The sequence below is a fragment of the Felis catus genome, chromosome A1 (genome assembly GCF_018350175.1).
Source record: "Felis catus isolate Fca126 chromosome A1, F.catus_Fca126_mat1.0, whole genome shotgun sequence".
In the NCBI taxonomy this organism is placed as follows: domain Eukaryota; kingdom Metazoa; phylum Chordata; class Mammalia; order Carnivora; family Felidae; genus Felis; species Felis catus.
The window spans coordinates 175375330-175398398 of record NC_058368.1 but is presented as its reverse complement, the minus strand read 5'-3'; the positions used below and the strand labels follow the sequence as shown (position 1 = coordinate 175398398).

The 23069-nt window shown below is 52.2% G+C and overlaps 1 protein-coding gene across 1 annotated transcript in view; it reads left to right on the top strand.

Annotated features, from left to right (window-relative positions):
* The window catches only part of NSG2 (neuronal vesicle trafficking associated 2), a 55198-nt gene extending 41007 nt beyond the window's left edge, over positions 1-14191 (top strand). The window contains exons 4-5 of the mRNA XM_003981254.6: positions 12858-12968; positions 13888-14191. Coding sequence (XP_003981303.1) covers positions 12858-12968; positions 13888-14079 — 303 coding nt within the window. The 3' untranslated portion in view covers positions 14080-14191. The remainder of the gene's footprint in view (positions 1-12857; positions 12969-13887) is intronic.
* The last annotated feature ends 8878 nt before the right edge of the window (positions 14192-23069 follow it).

Genomic DNA, 23069 nt, shown 5'->3' with positions numbered 1-23069 from the left:
GGTAAAGGAAGGAGGTGCATGGGATAAAGCCCAAAGTCCAAAGCCGAGCACGAGCTTCCAGAGTCCTCTCCTCTCGGAGTCACACTGGACACACCCAATTCCCCCAACAATGAGCTGTGACATGCGTGAGCTGGTGTCTACCAGGCAACTCGTTAGAGACTCAGCGCCCGGGGTTTTTCCTAGGAGCTGGTCGCGTCGGCACCCCTCGCCCCGCACGTACCCAAGTTCCAGAGCCCCCGAAGGAAGGCCGGTGTTCAGCACAACCCATGTGATGTGTCCAGTTAAGGCACAGTGAGCCACTCTTCTCAGCTCTGGGAATGGCAGGGCCCTCCTGATGCGCAGGCTCCCAGACACCAGCCAAGCACCAGCCTTGAAAGTAGACCTTTCCAAGGGTGACGGTCTCTGTAAAGATTCCTCCAAGACTCCTCCGGGCTGGATGGGTACATGTGTTATGTGTGGGGGGCGGGAAGGGCGAACAGGTAGAAGATGGGGTACGGATTCCGTCCTCCTTGTGGACCGAGGTGGCAAATGGAGGAGAGGAGCCGAGCTGCTGCCTCCCCCAAGCACAGCTGACCCCCCCCCCAGGACCCTCTGCCCTGTGGCTGTTGTAGCAATGGCAGGCCTGCTTTCGCACCCTTGCAAGATTTATGGGAAGACGTGGGGTAGCTTATGTGGCTTAGAAACGCCCTACTGGCGTTCCCAGCAATGCCACACTTCGGAGCTCGGAGGAGGATTTCTAATTTCCCAAACCAGTTTTGCTGACCTGATTCTCTCTCTCCTTTTTTTAAAAATCAACTCTTCCGCCAAGAAAGGGGATTGAGGAATGAAAGTAGCTTAATGGAATGGGCTATTTGGGCTGCAGGGCTGGTGTTTCCATGGAGATACGGCTGCAGGCTGCATCTAGACGCGGTCGGCTGCGATGCAGGGAGACAGCTGTGTGCATCTGAGGGTGGCCGTGATGTGCACGGAGGGCTTCCTGGGTGGAGGAGACCCGCCCTGCTCTGGGGTCTGGCTCTGGCTGTGGCTGAAGCAAATGGGTGTGAGTCCTTCAAAGCTGACGCGTATGTCCTTTGTGGCAGGGCCGGAACAAGAACTGGGCAGGTCACTGAGGCACAGCCCCTGCCCTGGAGAAGCTCGTGGTTCCGGTGGGGTGGGCTGTTGGGACAAGAAGTTGTGCAAACACAGAGCAGTAAGTGACTGTGGCCAGGACCCAGCACATGGAGCTTCAGAGAGGTGTCCCTCTGGAGGGATAGGTCCAGGAAGGCTTCCTGGTGTGTGTTGTGAGATACCCTCCAGGGGGAAGGGAGTAGAAAGTCATGCCAGTAGCAGGAAGTCTAAAACTTTCAGGAAGTAGGGAGGGAAATGGGGAGGGCGAGAGAGAGGGGGAGAGAGGGAGTGTGTGTGTGTCCGTGTGTAGGTCTCTGTGAATCTCTGTGTTGGTGTGCATATGTGTGTCTGTGTTGGTGTGTGTGTGTGTTTGCCTGCGTGCGTCAGTGTGTGCATGTGCATGTGTGTGTGAGGGTTCCTGGGGCCATAGCAGTTGGTGATGTGGGCCAGGAACACAGGGGCCAGGGCAGTGCTGAAGAAAGAAAATGTGTTTTGGATCTCAACAGATCCGGCTTCTAGATCTCGCTCCACTACTGATGGGCTGGAAAATTCTGGCAACTTACCCAGTGCCTGCAATGCTCAGGCTCATCGTCTGAAAAGCAGGAGCATCAACCATACGCACTCTCTGGGATGCCGGCTGGGACTGAGCGAGCTCGTATGCGTAACGTGTCGAGTACTTGCCAATCGAGGATGTGAGCTTCTTGCTTTCTTCTCCTAGAAGCCGGACAAAGTTTTGGTCTTTGCCTTGCTCTAACTACAGTTTCCAGGCCATCTGCGTCCCAACCTGTTGGACTTGCGTGGAAATGCTGGTTTCTGGGTGTCAGGGCAGATGGAGGGAACCAGAGTCTCTGGGTGTGAGGCCCAGAAGCCTGCAGCCGGTCAGTCTCCTTAGACGGTTCTGTTGCTCAGTAAATCGTAGACGCACTGTGTCAGGACAGGAGGTCAGGCCCACCGAGGCCGAGATGGGATCTTCAGCCCCACGATAAAATGCGCTGAGGAATAATTTAGGGGGCCTTTTGGGGGCCAGCAGGGATGGTGGATTGGGAGGGGAAGGCAGGAAAAACCAGAGAAGGGATGCCCCCCATCAGAGGTGCCTTTCTGCCCCAGTGACAAGAATCACCAGTAGGACCCTCAGGCCCTTGGAAGCCCAAAGACAGATGCCATTGCCCTGTCAGTCAGGGAGGACAGGCCACGGGTGAGGGCAGCCCAGGGGAACACCCGATGGTCCTCACGTCGAAGAAACACCCGGACCGAAATCAGCTCTAATCCTGCACGATTATAACAGCAACAGTGACGGCCACAAGGAGTGTTAGCATTTACACGGTGCTTTTGCCTTTTGCATTATTCACCTTGGTTGTACCTCGTGACGGTTTTGTGTGGATTAGGGTAATGACTCAGAGCCCTTCGGCAGGTGATACAGTGGAGGTCTGCCTTGGGCAAGGAGGAGTCAGACTCGGTATGTGAGGATGCTTTCTATGTGATCACAGGAAGCTGGATGGGCCACAAATGGGTAAAATGGGAAGAAGTGGAAGGAATCGAGATTTATGCGGGGATGCGTGTTGATAAGAATAAATAGCAAGTGTGTAAAAACAGACTTGAGATGATGGCGCGATTATAATGGGTGTTTTCCTCTTGGATTTCCAATGTTGTTCTTATTATAATGGTGCCATGCGCTTTGAATAAAAATAAACTGTAACAAAGTTATAGATTTATCAGCAGTATAACATATGGTAAGGCAGCTGTGTTTCTGAGTTAGGCAGACCTGAGTTTAACTCTTCCCTCTGCCTTCACATATGTAAAGTCATTGCCATCTGTGAAATGGGCACATTGATAATACCTTCGCCACCGAGTTTTGAGGACATGAAATGTACGTGCTCCATGGGTGCTAACTAAGGTCATTATCACAGGCGGGGCCCATCCCGAAGGCTTCATGCATTACCACATGCTGTCTTACAATAGCCAGTATGAGGTAGCCATCAGTATCACCCCCATTTTAGAGAGAAGTAGGTCAGGGATTCCCAAGGGCAAGCAACTTGCCCAGGGTCACACAGCAGGTTAGTGACAGAGCTGGGCTTTCGGTCCAGACAATCTGGCTCTAAAGCTCTACTCCAGTTACGAGCTTGGTGCTAGGGAGAGGGCTAGGGGAACCAGAATGTCACCGGGGCAGAATTTATGGAAGCTACCATCCCCTCGCACTTTCCACTCAAGGCCTATTGTCAGGATCTTTGGGACCGAGCCAGGAGCAAGGCACCGGGTGGCCTAATTCCGTCTCTGGAGGTTCCAGCTGTCACACGCAAAAAGATGAATGTGTGTCGGGCAGCTCCGTTTTTATGTCCCCACAAAGTTTAATTTCCCCGATGTGAGTGGTTGGATTGCTTTGAGGTTTCCAGGGTTTGCATTTTTCATAAAAAGGGCGGTTTATTGGGCATTGTGATGCCGCGCGGCTCTAGTACATGAATGTTAATGAAATTCATGGTTCCTGCCATAATGAGGATCTTAGATCCTTGGCAGTCGGTGGAAGGGTTCTGTTTTTCTCCTCTGTCTTCCTAACTCCTGGGATTTCCACGTCTAGGTGACATACCCCTAGCAAGTTTAGAGTCCACGCTGTCTTGTTTCGTTGCACTATTCCAAGCCAAGGCAGCAGCAGGACAGAAACATGTTTACCAAAAGGCAGTGGTTAGGGCGGGGGGAACTGCAGGATCAAATATTCCAGACTTCCAATCCGGCTCCGCTACTCAATAACCAGGTGGCCTGGGGCCGGCTACGTTGTGCCTCTGTGCCTTTGTTTGCACAGCTGTCAAGTGTGGGTAATAATTGGGCTTGTAGGTTTACCGTGAAAGATTTTAAAAGATAACACACAAAAAGTGCTCGACACAGTACCCAGCACAGTACTGCACAGGCGGTAAGTGATTGCTGTTATTGGTTAAGCTCCGCCCCCCCTCCCTACCCTCCCCGAGCACCGGGACAGCCCCAGGCAACGTTACAGGCATCATCTCATTTAATCCTCCCAGCGGTCCTGTGGGCTGGGATGTTTGCCCCCATTTAACAGATGAGGAAACGGGCTCAGAGAGGTGAAGTGTTTGCCCCAGATCACACAGCTCACCAGAGACAGACGCAGGGGGAGAACCCTATTGGGTTGGGGGTCCCCCACCCCCTCCAAAGAACTTCGTGGACACTGCCCAGAATGGCGGGTCTGTCCTCCCAGCCATCTGAAGGAAGCCTCTCATCTTTGACCGGCACAGCAGACAGGCAAGGAAATCACTTCAGGGGCAACCAAGAATTCTTCCAGCAGCAGGCAAAAGACTGCAGACGACCTCGTGCAGTGATTGTATCCGGTCACCCTGCAAGGCTGCGGAACAGTTAAGAAGGGCCCTGGAAATTCGCTGCTGGCGGCGCTTTGTGCCAAAAAATGAGAAAGGGGGTGTGGGGTAGGGAATGTGGGATATGCATTCGCGTCCACCTGGCCCCCTACCCCGTGCCAGCTCGTGAGCGGGAAGCCGGGGCCAAAGAGACAAACAAGATCAGGTCCCTGCCCCCGTGACACACACTCAAGAGAACAGACAACCGTGGTACAGTACGGGAGCTGAGTGCTAAGTGGTGCAGGAAAAAAAAAATGTAGTGAGGGCACAAGTAGGCAAGGGAAGGCTTGCCAGCAAAGGCAACGTGCTGTGAGCTGGGTTTTGAAGCATGACTAGGAGTTCACTAAAGGGGGAAGGGCTGAGAAAGCGCACCAGAGCCACACACGTTGAGAAAAGTGACGGTCTTCCCGAGTGGTCGGTGCTTCTGAAGAACATGCCGAGGAACGTGTCAGGTGACAGGGAGAAATCAAGGAGCTCTCCCAGGTGCAGGATGGCCGGCCACTGTGGGAGGGCACTACAGTGGCCGTGGCAGAACACATTACCGCAAACCGTGTGGCTTAATGCAATAGAAATTTAGGCTCACGGTTCTGGAGACCAGAAGTCCAAGATCAAGGCAGGCTTGCGCACCCTCTGAAGGGTCTTTCCCTGCCTCTTCTGGATTCTGGTGGCTTCAGCTGTCCCTCGGCTCACCAGGGTATCATTCCAGTTTCTGCCTCTGTATTCAAATGACCCCTCTTCTCCTTGGGTGTTCGTCTTCCTCTGTGTGTCCCGTAGAAGGGCACTTACTCTTGGATTTAGAGCCGGCCCGCATAGTCCAGGATGATTTCATCTTAAGATCTTTGACTTAATTGTACCTACAAAGACTTCATTTCCGAATAAGGTCACATTCACAGGTTCCAGAGATTAGGACATGCACGTATCTCTTGGGGGGGCCACTGCTCAACTCACTCCAAGGCTTCACGTTATCTGATGTAATCCTCCAGACTCTGAGAGGCAGAGACTATTGTTGTCCCCCTTTTACGCAAGAGGAAACTCGCTAAAAGGGTAACCTTTATGAGAGCAGGGACCTCCCCTGTCCTTGGCGTTGGATGCCCAATGTGTAGAATTATTTTTGGCACATTGTAGGTGCTCAGCTGATATTTAGCGAATAAATGCCTTATGGGGAATATCGCATGGGCCGAAGAGCCCGGGCCAATACTTTATTGAGTTAGACTCCAGACTGTATTGTTTAATTAACTGTATGAGTCCGACAATGAGGTAGCCTCTCTGTGCCTTAGTTTCCTCATCCAAAAAAATGAAGATGTATCTACCTCATAGGGCTGTTGGGCGGCTTACAAGGATAAATCCATATCCAGTGCCCAAAACAGTGCCTGGCACATAACCAGTGCTTAGCAAATAGAAATGTGAAGTGTTATTCCACACTGCCGCTCAAGAGGGGAAGCAGACCAGGGGTGGTTAATTATGGCGCACTGAGAAAAGTGCCAGAGAGCTGTGAGCAGCCAGGGGAGGGGCTAAGAAGACTTTTGGGGAAGACTTTGGGGAAGAGGAGCTACCTGATCCGGGTCATACAGGGCCAGCAGGTGCAAGAACGTAGAGGTGGGGGAGTCAGGGTGCATCAGGCAGTGGGAGGAAGGGGCTGAGCCCCAGGGGGGATGTTGAAGACAAATCAGGAAAGGCCTTGTCTTCTGACTGAGGTGGAAGATACGGGGCTGGTTCTGGAATGGAGAGGTCAAGGTGCCGTTTAGGCGCCTCAGTGTATTGTCTGCACCTAGCTGCTGCCAACTGTGGGAACTCGGGCAAGTCACTTAACCTCTCCGAGCCTCAGTTTATCCGTTGGCTAAGTGGGGATAATAATGCTACCTGTTGCCTACAATTGTGCCAATATTCATATACAGTGAGTTCCCAACAACTCTTAGCACCTATGATTAGTATTGCTATTCCTACCACTGTTACTGTCATTGTATGGACATATGGCTCATGGTGGGTGGTCGTTATGGCCCCTGTCTTGGCACGGCTTTGCCAGAACTGCGAGCTGCATACCCCGTGTTGAGTTCTTTGTCTTCTCTCTCTCTGACCTACGCTCGAAAGTTTGAGGAGAAATCTCAGGCAGGTCTTAGCAGATTCCAACCCAAATCCTGATCCTTTTCAAGGTTAAGGTGCTTTCGTTTGAGCGCGTGTTGGGGGGCTGTAGTGGATGGGATTGAGAATAGGGGATGGAAAAGACCAGAAGGCCAAGTGCAGGTAATTCAGCGCTCCATCCAGGATACACGCAGCGTGGTTTGGACCAGGTTGCAACGTCTGCCTGCTTGTGTATGTCTGGGGAAGAGTGTGTGTGTGTGTGTGTGCATGTGTGTGCGTGCGTGCACGTGTGCATTGCACGGTCTTCATTCGATTCAGCATTCCAGTTCAGGAGATGTTTACTCGTCCCCCTGTGTAGGAGTCATGGTGCTGGGCACAGAGGAAAAGATGAGATATACTCACTGCCTGAAGTGTTCCCTGGGAAACGGAGGGTTCAGAGGTATGAAGAGGTCATGATGACAGAGTAAGCACCCTCAGAGCAGCCTTGGAAGACCCTGTCCAGAGCCGGGCAGAGAGGGGACAGTGGGGTTGGATGGAAAGGCTGAGGAGCCATTCTCCCTGACGAGGAAGGACACACCTCGTCAGCCCGGGAGTTCCGGGCTGAAAAGCACAAGGACAGGAGAACTCTGTGGGGCTGGGCATGGCTGGAGGGGACCGTGTGGAGCCAGGGAGTGGTGGCCGGAGCTGGAGGCTGGCAGAGACGGGCCAGACTGGCCCCGGGAGGCGAGGCTGAGCAGGTTGTTAGCTGCAAGCACGGGGATGGATGTCGTGGGAAGTGCCTCTCCTGGACAGGACAAGGGTGACCTTGGTCTCAAAGCCCTATGGTGCCTCATCTCAGCGGCCTCTCCTCTTGTCCCCTGTGTCAGCTACACTGCTTCTTCCAGGCCCACTGGGACCCTAGACTCTCTCTGTGGGTCTTTGGGCTGGCACCTCATCCTGGGCCACTCTCTTAGGTGGAGCCCCTTCTCCCACCCTGGCCCACCCTATCCCTGGTCCGCACAGTTCCGGGTCCTGCCCAGGGCTCGTTTCATAATTGTTTCTTTGTGATTCGCTTGTTCAGCATCTGATCCCGTCTCTGCCGTAAGCTCTGGAGGCGATGACCGTATGGCAGCAGCTGGCCCGCTGTGGGCCCTGCATCAATGTGTGTTGAGCGGATGCTCGGATGAACGCGCGAGGGGCGGGCCCGGAGACGGGGAGCGGCGGGTATTCCCAGCGGTGAGGATGCCATCCCTGCAGAAACCCAAATCTAGCCTGGATTTATTTCTAGTCCTAGGTTGTTGCATTGAGAAGTGGGGCCGAGGGCTTTGGGGCCTCTCTGAGGCTAGATGATCGAGTCAGTGATTCCTGGCGTGTAGTTAGGTCTTCACATTCCGAGGTGCTCGTGGGGAGGTGGGAGCTTCTCTCTGGAGTCCTCTCTGGGGATCCGCCTCTGTGCTGGGAGTTTTACTGTAGGGACCAAAGCACTAACGAATCTGCCAGAAAGGGATAGGCCAGCTGAGGACGGCCGGCTCCCCCGGATGCCCCGTGGAGACCCCTCCTCAGGGAGTAGCTCATCCAAGTACCACAACGGGAACCTTGGTCTACTCCTCCTCCCCATTTCCCTTCCGACAACCAATGCTGCTCAGCTCACACGAATCCAGACCAGCCCAAATGTCACCCTTCGTCCCCAGAGTCCCCTCCCTCCTTCCCTTTCACCTCACTCTGCTTACCTCCCAGGAGCTTCTCAAAATATCCACCCCTCCACCCTCATGGCCCCAGGCCCGGTCTCAGCGCTGGGGGCATGGCCTCACGCATCAGCTCTCGCTGGCCTCTCTGCCTCCTGCCCCTGCAAACCTGCCTCCGTGTTGCTCACAGAGGCATCGTTCCAAAACATAATTTGTATCCTGTCACTTCCCTCCTTAAGACCTTCAGGGGCTCCCTGTTCCCCTGGAGATAAAGCCCAAGTTGTAGCCTGGCCCTTCCTTATCTGTTCTCTGGCCGCCACCCCGTTGCGCCAGACCCCTCTCTCCCTCATTTGCATCCTCTGGGCCAGCCACGGTGAACCATGTGATGCTTCCAGAACAGTCCCAGCTTCCACCCCGTGGCAGATACGACTTCTCTGCTCAGAACCTTCTTCCTTCCCTATCCTGGCGTTCCTCCCCGGAGTCACTTCCAATGTTGCCTCCTCCAGGAGGCCTTCCCTGATCCACTCCCCGGCCCCCCACTCCCAGACTGGTTAGGCCCAGGAGTCCCCTGTGCTGCTGCCCTCACGGTGCCAGCCCTTGTGTTGCACGTGCCCGCCCCCATCTGTCCACCTCTCCCTCACCCAGTAGGCTGTGAGGCTCTGAGGGAGGGCCTGTGCTTCATTCACAGCCCTGTGTTCCCTGACAGGCTTTTAGGAAATGACTGGCTTCCAGCTGCAGAAGTTACCAAGATTCAGGACAGGGACACACACTCTTCTTTGGTTCAAATGACCTCTTCTCACCCTAGTTCCGGGGCTACGGAACATGTGGAAGGAGTTAGACTCGCTCAGCAAAGCCCCTCGGGCGGGTGGCACTTCTGGCGTCCTTCTCAGCGCCAGACCCTTGTCTCTGGCAGTGACATAGGGCACCTTGCCCAGCGCCCACGTGCCACACTCTTCCCTACACTTCTTGTGCACGACAGCCACCTTGGGGCTTGGACTCGACCATCAGAGATGCTGGGGTGATTGGTCTGGGGCAGGTCCAGAGCATCAGCATTATTTCAAACACTGCCCAAGTGATTCTAAGAATGGGTAGCCAGCTTGAGAACCACTCACACCTAGTCATGCTACGGTGGCGGTCCTCGTCCCTGGTTGTGCGTTACAATCACCCAGAGAGTTCATAAGATTGCCCATGTCCTGGACCCACCGTCCCTGACCCAAAACATCAGAATCCTGGCCTCAGCACTGATTCCTACAGGACCTTCCCTCCCGCCCTCCTCCCCTCTCTCCTTCTCTCTTCTTGTTCTAGAAACACTTGTGCTTAACCGGTCCAGCTCTGGGACCGCTATGGTAAATCACACCCTGCCCCTCCTAGATGGGGGCTGTTCACTCAGGGACATTAGGAAGGGAAGGGCCTCCGTCCCCTTAAGGGGAACGTGTCCCATGGGCAGGTGTGCTGGGCCCTGCTCCAGCTCCCGGTGCTTCCTCCTCCTCACCGACCTGCTGCTGACTTGGGGACGCGCATGCTGGGCTAGGCAAAGAGACTGTCTCTGCCCAGTCAGGGCTTGGGATCGCACATGGTCACGTTAGGATGGGGGCTTTCTGGGGGCTCCCTAAGACCCCGCATCGGGTCAGCAGTGGTGGTGGGGGGGGGTGCTGCACCTTGCCATGCATGAGATCTACAGTTGCCCTTTGTGGGTGGCTGCGTCTGCAAGCATGTCTGGGTCTGTCTCACGCGCAGCTCTGGTGAGGGGATGCTAACAGGACCTTAAGGTCCTTTTGAGGGACAGAATCAACCTGAACTCTGGGCACGTGTCTTTCAATCGGGGTAAAATTCGCATACAATATTAACTGAAGCAAAGAACTCGGGGCCATTCAACGCATTCACAGTATTGGGCAAACTACCACCTCTCCCTAGTTCCAAAACATTTTCGTCACCCCAGAAGGAAACTCGGTTCCCATGAGCTGTCACTTGCCACTCCCCTTACCCCCAGGCCCTGGCAACCACCGATCTGCATTCCGTCTCTATGCGTATGGACAGACGATGTGCTTCTTCATCCATCACTTGATGGACATTGGGGCTGTTTCTGCCTTTGGCTATTGGGAAATCTGGGCATTGAAAATTCTTTCCGTCTACTTCACACATCCGCTGACCAGGTATTCCTAGGTCCTTAACATTAGCTAGTGGCCTTGTACTCATCAAGTACTATCTTCAGAGTGTATAAGGGGGTGTATGCGGGTTTGGGGCATCTCTCCCTTGCTCCAGGTTCCAGCCTCTGCTGGTATCTCCAGCTCTCTCCACATCTTACCCGAGTGATTCTGGTCTGATCTCTGCGCTCCCCCACGCCAACCTTGGGCAGGAGGCTGCTGAGGGTTCAGCGTGCACCCGGAGGGGGTGCACAGTGCACTGTGCTGACAAGAGTTTAGAAGTGACTTTCACATGTCACCATCTAGGGCTACCTTTTCCTCCATCCTTTCGCCACTTCTGACATCAGATGTGCGGTGGTGTTCCCACACCAAGTAATCCTCCAATTCTCGGTGGACGCTGAGTAGACGTCCTAGAATTTAGCTGGACTCTGACGCTGGCCGCTGGAGTTAGTGCAAACCGCCCCCCCCCAAGGTTAAGGGCTCAGTCCCACAAGCCTGCCCCAATTCAGATGCGGGTCCCAAGTCCCAGGTTGCATCTGTACTCCTCACCGACTCGCCGTTCACTGGGGGCTCCTACAACCTCCTCTCCGGTTTTGATAATTTGCTAGAACGGCTTCCAGAACTCAGTAAAGTGCTTTACTTAGTATTACTGATTTGTTACGAAGGATACAAACGAACAGCCCCCAGAGGAGATACACAGGGCAAAGTCTGGAAGGGTCCTGAGCACAGGGCATCTGTCCCCGCGTGGAGTACAGGATGAGTCGCACTCCCCCCATTTGGACGCGTTCTTGTTCACCAACATGGACGTTCTCTGAATCTCTTCAGTTGAGACTTTTATAGAGGTTTCGTTACATAGGCGTGATTGATGAAATCACTGGCCATCAGCGATTGAACTCAATCTCTCCCCTCCCCCGGGGGGCGAGGGGATGGGGTCAAAAGTTCCAACCCTCTAATCACTTGGTTGACTCCCTGGCAACTGACCCCTATCCGTCGGGATTTTCCAAAAGTCCCGTCATTAACATAAACTCAGGTGTGGTCAAAAGGGACTTGTTATGAATCCTAAAAAACACTCCTTTCATCTTTATGGATCTGGGCTATTTCAGGAACTGGGCACAAAACCCAAATATTGGAACAAAAGATGCTTCTAGTACTCTATCATTTAGGAAATTACAAGGGTTTTAGGAGTTCTGTGCCAGAAACTGGGAACAAGACCCAACTATATATTTTTCTTATATCATCGTAGCACACTGTCCTAAAACTTTATATACACATGCAGCCACATAGACTTCCATCCCCTCTGTCCTTCCTGGTTTGGGAAGAAGATAGGCTTGGGGACCCCCTAGGTTGATTTGATTTTTATCCTGAATCAAAGAAATCTTCTCTCCGTGAGAGGAATTCTGCCCTATTTCTGGGCCAACCGACTCAAAAGGCCACCAGCTTTTAAAAATAACATGAAAAAACATTCTGCTTGTGACCCGAGGCACCCAATGTCGTGGGGGTTACCCTACCACTTTGTACACGGAGTGGGATGGGGTCAGCGCAAGCCTGGAGGGAACCCCGAAAGTAGACATTTACTCCTTTCTGATAAACCCTCATGGTGCCCTCAGTCTGTTGAGCGTTGTGTTATTTTTTTAAAGCTTGCTTGTAGATAATGGTTAGGAGCTGGGCTTTCAGCGTGAGTAATTTAGAGACCATTAGATGCTTCTGAGCAGAGAAGGGACGTGCCCTGACTTAGATTTTGAAAGGACCTCTCAGGCTGCTGTGCGTGACTGCGTTGCCTGGGTCGAGGAGGCTGCTAGTCAGGGGCTGCTTCGGAACTGCACACAAGAGAATTGTTGCTGGCTTGGCCGGGTTGGAGATGGCCGGGGTGGTAAGAAGCTGTCGGATTACGGATATGTCGGAAGGGAGAAACAGTAAGTTCCGCTGTAGATTGGATGTCGAATATGAGAAAAGGAGTCAAGGATGACTCCCAGGGTTTTGGCCTGGGTGGAGCTGGGGAAAAAAGGCAGGAGGAGCAGGGGGTTGGTTTGGTAACGCGTCCACGGTGTGTCTGCGGTGCCTATGGCATGTCCAAGTGGAGGCGGAAGAGGCCGTTGTGTCTGGGGTGGGAATTCAGTAGTGGTAGGGTGGGTGGTGGTGGAGGAAGGCGGGAGCGCCGGAAGGGACAGGTGGCTTAAGGATCACCACCCCCCTACCCTCCGTGCACCTGCACACGATTAACAGGAAACGTAAACGGGGAGAATCACGCCTGGGCCGAGAAGGGGCTTCGGAGAGAGTATCTAGCAGATGGGGGAAACTGAGGCCCAAAGAGTACAGGCGCTTTTCTCCAGGTCACCCTGCAGGTTAGTGACGGAGTGAGACAGAGCGCGTTCTCTGGGCCCCAGGCCCCCGCTCTTTCTGACGCACCACGTGGCCTACAGCTCCGGAATTCGAAGGCGGCTGTGCGGCGGACGGAAGGCAGGGTGGGCTGAGGCTGGATGACTCCCAGTTTTGTGTTCCTCCAGGTCACCATTCTCGTCAGCCTGGCCCTCGCTTTCCTCGCCTGCATCGTGTTCCTGGTGGTTTACAAAGCCTTCACCTATGACCACAGCTGCCCAGAGGGATTTGTGTATAAGGTAAGGGACTTCTGGCAGGTGAGTGGCCCCCAGGTGACTGCCAGCCTCAGTCAGAGGGTTAATCAAGCTCACCCAAATTCAGGCAACCTCCCTGCAGACTGTTTAAAATGGAAGCTGCGTCACGCAAGGAGTTTCACGAAGGACTTGGCTTCCTTCCGGCAGGCCGTAGAGTTCTTCCTCCCAGATAGTGCTCTCCAGAGTCAGGAGTCCGGAGGTGGTCCCACTTTGGGGTGCAGGCCGGCGGTCAGGGAGAGCTCACTCTTGCTTGAGATAGGCTGGTCCCTCTACAGAAAGCTCGGCCCTGGGCACCAGTCTTCCCGGTTTGATGTCTGATTCCCAGGTCCTGTGGTGGCCCCGTAGAGATGTGAGCACAGGGGGCGGGTGCTTTTGAGGTCTCCCTGAGTCCTACTCGTGGGCCCTTTGCCCTGCACCCCGCTCTGGGCTCCTTCCCTTGAAAAACCGAACCAGCTACGTGGCTTCAGGGCATCTCCTCGCCCCTCTGAGCCTCAGTTCTCTTGCCTGCAAAATGGGCTCCGGGAATACCTGCCCCCAGGATTTTTGTGAGGCCTTAAAGGAGAGAACTTAGCTAAAACCAGTTAGCAAAGGACCTGTTAGATGATGGGCTCTCGACCAATATTAGTTGCGCTAAAGACAGAATCTGCTTTACAGCAAAATCAGGTGATAGAAAAATTTATAAATTGCCATTTACCGAGTACCTATTATAAGTCACACCCTTTCTTAGCTATTTGCATAAACATTACCTGAGTTGTAATGTGGCCTGGCCCAGGCCAGGTGACATCGCCTGGCCTCTGGCTGAGAACCCTATGTGGCGGTGGCCCCCAGACGGCGGGGCCCCGGCGTAGGTTGGGTTGGAAGCAGTCTGCTGAGCTCCCCCTGACTCTGTGTCTCTCGTCCTCAGCACAAGCGCTGTATCCCGGCCTCTCTGGATGCTTACTACTCATCCCAGGACCCCAATTCCAGAAGCCGCTTCTACACGGTCATCAGCCACTACAGTGTGGCCAAGCAGAGCACTGCTCGGGCCATCGGGCCGTGGCTGTCGGCGGCTGCTGTCATCCATGAGCCCAAGCCGCCCAAGACCCAGGGCCATTAGAGGCCCACCCCCAGCCAGAATGGGGGGTGCGGAGGGGGACCCCCTCATTGGCTAAGCCAAGCTCCAGTTCCAAGACACCACTGTACTCCTGGGATATGGGGGTGGGGGCGGGGCCGGGGTGGGTAGGGGGAGGGAACTCACCGAAAATATCGTGCACTGGAGTTGTCTGAATCGATATTTCTTTTTGTCTTTTGGTATTGTTGATTCGTCCCCAAGTCAGGATTATGTACAAAGGCATGTTTCGTGTTGATTGTTCCCATGTAAGATATTTTCAAAGCCACTGCTTATTACTTGTTAGGAAAATTTAAAAACAGGAAGGGAAACAAAATGAACAGAAAAAGAGTCAACTGGCTGGATCTGGAAGACGCTGACGGGCCGTAAAGAGCACAGCCTCTGGGCTTCTTAGCAGAGAAACTGTAGTTTCAGCATGGGGTTTGGAAGGTACCGAAAATGTGAGTGATGCAGGCTGGGGCTGTGTGGCTGGCCTCTGGTCTGCAGGAGAGGACTATGGGAAGTTAGGACCGGCCTAGCTGGAGAGAAGGGCTGATTTCGGCATTGGTAAGCCCGGAACACACACGACCCAAAGTGAGGAGCTCCCACCACCGGTGTGTTTGGCCAAATTAGCACAAACTGTCCATATGGGAATCTAAGCTAGGGCTCGGGCTGACCCAGGGAGCCCGGGGATGGATACAAGCAAACTCTGAGCAGCAGGCAGACGTTCTCTGTCTTTTTCTGGTGTTTCTAGATCTACACGTGGGTACTGCCTATGTTTAAGAGACAGCAAGGGTGGAGAGAGAGGAGAGGAGAGGAGAGGAGAGGAGAGGAGAGGAGAGGAGAGGCGAGGCGAGGCTGCGGGAAGAAGGAAGGCACAGGACAGGCAGATATAACATTCGGCCAAGCTAGACCACATTTTAAAATTCGTGTTTGTTCTTCTTATGATAAGGGTCATAACCAGGAGCCTCAGGTGACAGCCAGGGAGACTTAAAGATAGGGGCTGCAGCAATGCCAAATCAGTCCTCAGAGAAGCTGAAAACTGTGGACCGTCTTTTGCCCACCTGTTGCACTGACAGCCGTTGGACAAGCACCCAAAGTCCCCAATCTAGTTTCAGAAGCTCCTGGCTAGGGGGGCAGCATCCGGCATTGGCCGGGCCTCCTGCTGCCTGGGACCACATCAGCCTGTGCCTACTCCCACCCAGCTCTCCTTGCAAAGGGTTCCGAGAGGCCCCTGCTGTGGGAGGTGGCTCCGGGGCCAGAACGGGCTGGGAGAGTTGGTTATTCGAGATGCAGTGCCGTTTCCCCATGAAGCGGTGACAGGCCGTTTAAGGGGCATTTTCTCCTGGCTTGCTATGTTGCCGAAATCTTCGTGCCCAACAGCCGGGTAATAAGACTGGCATAGCTCAAACTATCCTGCCAAACGCGATCATCTGACGTTCCTCCTCCCACCACATCCCCTCCAGTCACCTGTAAATTCATTTGTCATCGAAGCGGAATAGCAAATTGTCCCTAGCAACACCGCTGAGCGCTTTATAATTTTGTGGCGTATTTTTGTCAGTAGGCAGCAGAGGCTGAAGTATTTTTTGGTGTTAACTCTTGAACTTTTCTGACAGGAAACAAATAAAGATAGATGTGTCTGAAAAGTCTTGACCTCCCTTTGCAACTTTCTTTGTCCTCTGGCTCGGTGAGCCTGGTGGGGGAGGGAAGATGCTGGGGCCAGAGTGGGCTCTGGGGGCAGAGTATCCTGTTAGGCTGGGGCTGGAAATGGGCTGTGGGGGGAAATCTCGGGCAGGCGGGCCCGGAAATGATGCTATGGTCAGAAGCTGGGGCTAAGAGATACACCTGGTCCCTTGTCTTACAGTGCAGCGTCCTTCACCCCTTCAGTATCAGCTGAGCACCCGTGGAGGGCCAGGCTGTGCCGGGCACGGGGCATTCAATCTGGAGACAGACCCGGATATGGGCACAGATATGGCACAAGGCAAGTTTGAGGATGCACTGAGATAATACCATTGGCTGTGAGCCAACAGCTTGAGGAAGGAGGTGATGGGTGATCACTGGGGTCCTTTGCCTAATTAGCTGTAGGGTTTATTATAACCACGGCAGGGAGGAGCTGGTGACCCCCTATTTTACAGAGAAAGCGACTGAGGCTCGCTCAGAGGGATAAAGACCCTGGGGCCATAGCAGATGAGCTGGGATCCGAACCCAGGTGCGTGTGATTCCTTTGTCCGCCCCCCCCCCCCCCAGCCCGCTTTTGTAAGACCTTGAGCAGCCCTGTCAAGGTTATAGTTCATTCCCCCCCAAGTCGAGTCACAGCTATCACAAAAGCAATTCTCCGCTGGGGCTTGGCATCAGTGGGTAAGGTTAAGAACAGCCAACACGTGGGGCGTCCGGCTGGTTCACCTGGTAGAACATGCAAATCTTGGAGTCAGGGCTGTCAGTTGGAGCCCCACGTAGGGTGTCGAGATTACTTAAAAACGAAGAATCTTAAGGAAAAACAAAAGAATAGCCAGCACATGGATGCCCCTTGCTGCGTGCCGGGTGCTAAGCATGTCATATAACCCTCCACCAGCTCCATGAGGTAAGGACCCCCCCCCCCATCGTTGACGTCACTGTCGCCATGCTGACATCGTCCTCCCCACTTTGGGATGGAGGAATGTGGAGGCACGGAGCCGTGCCGCACCCTGTGCCAGGCCATGCGGTTAAGAAATGGCCGGGCCACGCTTCTGACCCACAGGTTTTGGTACCGGGGTCTTTTTTATTATTTTTATTTTTTTTTCAACGTTTTTATTTTATTTTTGGGACAGAGAGAGACAGAGCATGAACGGGGGAGGGGCAGAGAGAGAGGGAGACACAGAATGGGAAACAGGCTCCAAGCTCCGAGCCATCAGCCCAGAGCCTGACGCGGGGCTCGAACTCCCGGACCGCGAGATCGTGACCTGGCTGAAGTCGGACGCTTAACCGACTGCGCCACCCAGGCGCCCCTGCACCGGGGTCTTAACCACGGTGCCCCTCGGCAGTAACTGCTCATCCCTGTACTTTGCTTGGTGGTTCGTGGTTTGTGTTCACGGCTCTTCTCAAACTTGGATGGCCAGATATTGGAGGGAGAGACCGGGATTGACTCTGGGCAGAGCTGGAAGCTGAGGCTCCAAGCCCATTGCTAACACGGGGGATTGGGGCCATTCATGCACGCCTGGTGGGAAGGAGAAGGAAGATAGCAGGCCTCCTGCCTTTGGGGTTGCACAGGCTGCTGAGCTCCGGCATTAGACAACCCTGCCCGCACCCACAGAGCCCTGGAATTCAGCCTCTGTTCAGGGCACCGTGAAGCCAGGGCAGGGATCTGGGCTGGCATCCCACTCATCGAGGCAGGCTGACCATGTGGCCAACGTGTAACCCCCCGGCTATTTTCTTCAATTACACAAAGTCAACCGAAGACTTAACGAACGCACGTTCAAACAGTCTGTCATAAATGGATTTGCCACTCCATCGCCTCAAAAAATCAGCCAAAGTCATCTTTTCTCTGGAATGAAGAGCCTGTGAGTGGGTGACCGGAAAGAAGGGAGAGGATGAGAGATAGGAGACGGGGGACGGACACTTCTGGTTTTAGGGGCAACCCTGGGGCCATGTGCTATTCTTGGTGGAGTCACAGCTTCCCCAGCAGAACAAAAAGGAGGCTACCTAACTCCTCCCACAATACCTAAGGAATGGGGAGATTAGTTCTAGAACAGTTAACCAGAGGGGTTTGTCAGGGAAAAGGAGCTCTGGGTTTTGGAGGAGGGGGTTTTGAGCACTGCTAGCTGATGGAGAGTTAGGGGAAGACAGGAAGTCGTGATAAAACAGCACCTTGGTTCACAGAATAGGCTCCGTTTGCGGCTTTTGCACACTTTTTAACCTACTCCCCGACATTGGGAACCGCTCCCTGGAGAGGCACACAGTTGACAGGGAGATGAGACAGAAGGGAAGGTGTGAAGGAAGGGTGGAGGGGAGAGCGTGACAGTGTGGGCGTCAGTCAGGGGTCCCTGGGGGAACTGGCTTTAGAAGTAAGCCTTGAAGGACGAGTTGCATTTTGATGGTGAGAATTTATGAGCGTGGAGAGAAGACACCACTGAGCAGAGTGCTCCCCAGTAGCAGGAAGAGCACCACAGAGGTGTAGGGGAGAGACAGCTCTGGGCTGCTCCTCACAAATGCTCCTGGGATGTCTCCTCCTTGCCTGTGCCGGATGCAAAGATTAAACACGCACAGGAAGTAGGGGCTGCTCCCCTGGGGCTCCCGACCCAGGCTGGGGCGGGGGGTGGGGGGGGGAGGGGAAGGGACAGGCATGAAGAGACAATTGCCGCACCTTGGGGAGAGGCAGTGATGGCACCAGGATATTCCCAGCTGTCAGTCACTTCAGGAGACATTTAGGGAGACATACATTTTTCTGGAAAATCGAAAGACTACCTGTCAGAACTGCTGTTGATCAACTTATCCTGCTCCCCTCACCCCTACATTGTGTTCTAATCTGACTGGGGCATCACGTGGAAGGAAAAGGAGGAGGAGGAGGAGGAGGAGGAGGAGGAGGAGGAAGAGAGAAAAAAGAAGAAGAAGAAGAAAAAGGAGGAGGAGGAGAAAGGGAAGGAGAAGAAGAAGAAAGAAATCCCTGACAATTTTTCCAAGAAGCACACATCACCATCTCTTTAGAAAAATAGAGCTCCTGAACAGTTGAGGCGGAAAAAAAAAAAAAAAAAAAAGACTGGTTTCCATGGCAACATCAGTGTTGTTCCCCATAGATCAGACTCAGATCTGGCACAGCCGGGTGTTTATCTGATTCTGCCCTTTTGTCAGAAATGGTCTGTTTCTGAGAATCCAGACCCAGAGTTCATTAGTCAAAGTTGCCCTCAAAGATGGCCACCCCCTCTCCAGACACTCTCTACCTCTCTCTCTCTTCTCTCTTTGTCTTTCTCTGTCTCTGCCTCTCTGTCTCCTTCCAAGGGAAGGATGTCCAGAGGCTGTGGACTGAATTGCTGTAATTTATATTTCAACTCAAGGCCCCTGGTGAGTGCTGTGTTGGGTGTGGGTGGGCGTGTGGCAGAGGGGAAATGGAGTCCCTGGGAGGGGCGCTGCACTTCCTGGATCTGTGGCCTTCCTCCCTCTCAGCTTCAGCCTCCCCACCTTTAAAATGGAGACAATAATGGTACCTAACTTACTTTGCCAGAACTCAATGAAATATTTAAAGATTTACCTATTTGCATTCAACAAATTATAGCTACTTTATCTGGAATAACCTCCCCACTCAGCCTCAGTTCCCTCATTTGTAAATTGGAAATATTTATAAATAACCCCTCCCCCTAATAAGATTGCTATGGCTTAAAATAAGGCAGTTCTGTAAAGTGCCCGTAACACAGAAATTGGTTACCTCCCACCTGCCTTAGGAAGTTCATGGGCACCGCCCCCTCCTTCCAGGCATCCTTTACATGATCACCCCAGATGCCTTAACACAGACCACATGTCCTCATTTTCCTCATGTCTTCCAATAATTTTTTTTTATTAAAATGATTTTTATTTATTTATTTAAAAAAAATTTTTTTTCAACGTTTATTTATTTTTGGGACAGAGAGAGACAGAGCATGAACGGGGGAGGGGCAGAGAGAGAGGGAGACACAGAATCGGAAACAGGCTCCAGGCTCTGAGCCATCAGCCCAGAGCCCGACGCGGGGCTCGAACTCACGGACCGCAAGATCGCGACCTGGCTGAAGTCGGACGCTTAACCGACTGCGCCACCCAGGCGCCCCTTATTAAAATGATTTTTAATGTTTATTTTTGAGAGAGAGGGAGAGAGAGAGAGAGAGAGAGAGAGCAAGTGGGGGAGGAGCAGAGAGAAAGGGAGACACAGAATCCCAAACAGCCTCCAGGCTCTAAAATGTCAGCACAGAGCCTGATGCAGGGCTTGAACTCATGAACCGTGAGACCATGACCTGAGCTGATGCTTAACCGAATGAGCCACCCAGGTGCCCCTCCGATAACTTTTAATTTATAAATTCAGTTACACAAATATATCATTTTAATGATAACATTAATTTAGGCAATTTTTTTAAATTTTTTTCAACGTTTTTATTTATTTATTTATTTATTTATTTATTTATTTATTTATTTTTGGGACAGAGAGAGACAGAGCATGAACGGGGGACAGGCAGAGAGAGAGGGAGACACAGAATCGGAAACAGGCTCCAGGCTCCGAGCCATCAGCCCAGAGCCCGACGCGGGGCTCGAACTCCCGGACCACGAGATCGTGACCTGGCTGAAGTCGGACGCTTAACCGACTGCGCCACCCAGGCGCCCCAATTTAGGCAATTTTGATCAAACTCTTTACATGTATCAAAAAAAAAAAAAATAACCATCCTACAGATTTTATTCAGATTTCACAAGTTTTCTACTAAAATTCTTTTTCTGTGCCAGGATATGTTCCAGGACCCCATGTGGTATTTAGTTGTACCTTAGCCTCCGTCGATTTGTGACAGTTCCTCAATCTTACTGTCTTTCACAACCTTGATACTTTGAAGACTGCGGGTCAGGTATTTTGTAGATTGTCCTTCAGTTTGGGTTTGTCTGATGTTTTCCATGGTTACATGGAGAATACGGATTTGGGGGAAGGATGACACAGACGAAATCTCCTGTTTTCAGAGCATCACCTCAGGGGGTGGGTGATAGTGATCTCACTCCTGGTGATGTTAACCTTGATCTTCAAGTTTAGGTGGTATTTGTTGGGCAGGTTTCTCCATTGTGATGTTACTATTTTTCTCTTTAATTAGTAAAAATTTGGGGAAGGCACTTGGAGAATATACAAATACCCCGTATCTCCTTAAACTTGCACGAACTATTTTTAGCATTCATCAGTAGATCCCGCCTGCAGCAATTGCTACTGGAGTGTTCTAATAGTCATTTTTTATTTCCCTCATTTCTTCTACATTTATGAATTGGGATTCTTCTGTAAGAAAGGGTTGTTGTCCCTTCTTCTCATTGATTTGCTGATTCCATCATTTATTTATATTATTATGGACTCAGATATTTATTTATACTTTGGGTTATCATCAAATACTATCATTATTTATTTTACCGCTCAAATTGTTTCAGGTTTGTCTTTGGGAGTGCTTTCAGGTTAGCTCCCATGTTCTTTAAATACATTTTTTTGGGGGCGCCTGGGTGGCGCAGTCGGTTAAGCGTCCGACTTCAGCCAGGTCGCGATCTCGCGGTCCGGGAGTTCGAGCCCCGCGTCGGGCTCTGGGCTGATGGCTCAGAGCCTGGAGCCTGTTTCCGATTCTGTGTCTCCCTCTCTCTCTGCCCCTCCCCCGTTCATGCTCTGTCTCTCTCTGTCCCCAAAAATAAATAAACGTTGAAAAAAAATTAAAAAAAAACATTTTTTTTTTGGTACGGTGTTTAGAAACCAAGATCTGGGTATTGTGTGAGCTTATTGCTAGAGGGGTGTCATTGTTTCCAGACCTTCTCAGCAGGCAGGGTTTGGAAATCATAAATGTATCATAAATCATGTATACACCTCTGTCTCTCTTTTTGTCTATCTATCGCCTACCATTTGTCCATCTATAAAAATCAAACACGCATAAATTTATTTTGCTAACTCTGTTTCTCATGCAGAACCAAAGGGTTCATTCTAGCATGCCCCCCCGCACCCCCCCCCCCCCCCCCCGCCGCTTGCTTGCTCGCTATCTCTGACCGTGGAAAATATGATGTCATTATCTCCTATGTATTTACTTATTTATTTGTCTCTAGTATACAGGTAAATTCATTTTAGATACATGCATTTTTTTTGACACTTAGCATTTCTAACATCACTAGAGAGTTTTTGAATCGTTAACTTTGTGTTTGAGAGTCTGTCACTTTCCTTTGTGTTTAATTGTAGAGACTCACAGATAGAGCCATTTGTTTTCTGAACGTTAACACTTTTGGAGGTCAATGCCTTGTGTTATAGTGAAGCTCGGTTTCCCAAGGCCTCATCAGTGAGAGTAACGATGGGGTCTTATTAACGACAATACATTAAATGTCCTGAACACATGCCTCCATCTGCTCATGGAGGATTCCAGCTCCTCTTAAAGACCTTCCTCCCTGGCCCAGGTGGAGTCTCACATGTGCTTGAGACCAGATGTGAACCTGCTGGGTTCTGCTGGTCTGCTGAGCCCCACGGATGCCCCAGACGTTCTTAGACACTGCTGGACAATGTCACAGATACCTTAGAGTCCATGTGGTTTCGTTTCCTCAGGCTCTGGTGAAGTAAGGGAAGACAGTGTTCCTTTGAATTTCTCTCTATTACCAGGGGCCCAGCGCACGACTGCTTGTGCCTCTAGAGCCCTATAGAGCTTTCTTTATTCCTTTATTGTACCCTCAGCATTCCTACCTCCTCTGTGCCTTACATGGGACCACCGTGTGAATCCACAGGGATTGCACTGAAAGACAAATGGGAGTAACATGCTTGGGTGGGAAGGAGATGACCGCCACCCTAACTCCTCCTATCTGCACCTATGGCAGGCTGTCAATCAATTGCATCTCTCTTTCTCCCTGGATCCTGTTGCAGCCAAGGAATCTCTCCTTATACCAGTTTTCCATACTTCCTCTATTGCTCAATTTGTTATTGTTGGTGACGGACATTGCTGGGCTCTCTAAAACATGCCCTGACCCCATGGTAGAGCATGGAGTTATCCCTAAGAGGGCCCTGACGGACTGATGAGGGATCGTCTGTCCCAGCCCACCTGGTTTCCAAGCTTGATGGCAGACTAGTGTTCACCATTCAAATGTGAGTGAAAGCGATGTGTGCCACTTCTAGGTTGGCACGTAGAAGCAGGTGATGGGGCTTCTCTACTCTCTTCCCTCCCGTTCCCCCCTCCTCTGCAACATCTTGAAGCCAAGGACTCTCGGGCTTTGGAATAATGGAAGGAGCCTGGATTCCTGAATCTCCATGGGGAGGAGAGCCACCTGCCTCTACCGGGTTATTACATGAACGAAAAACAACT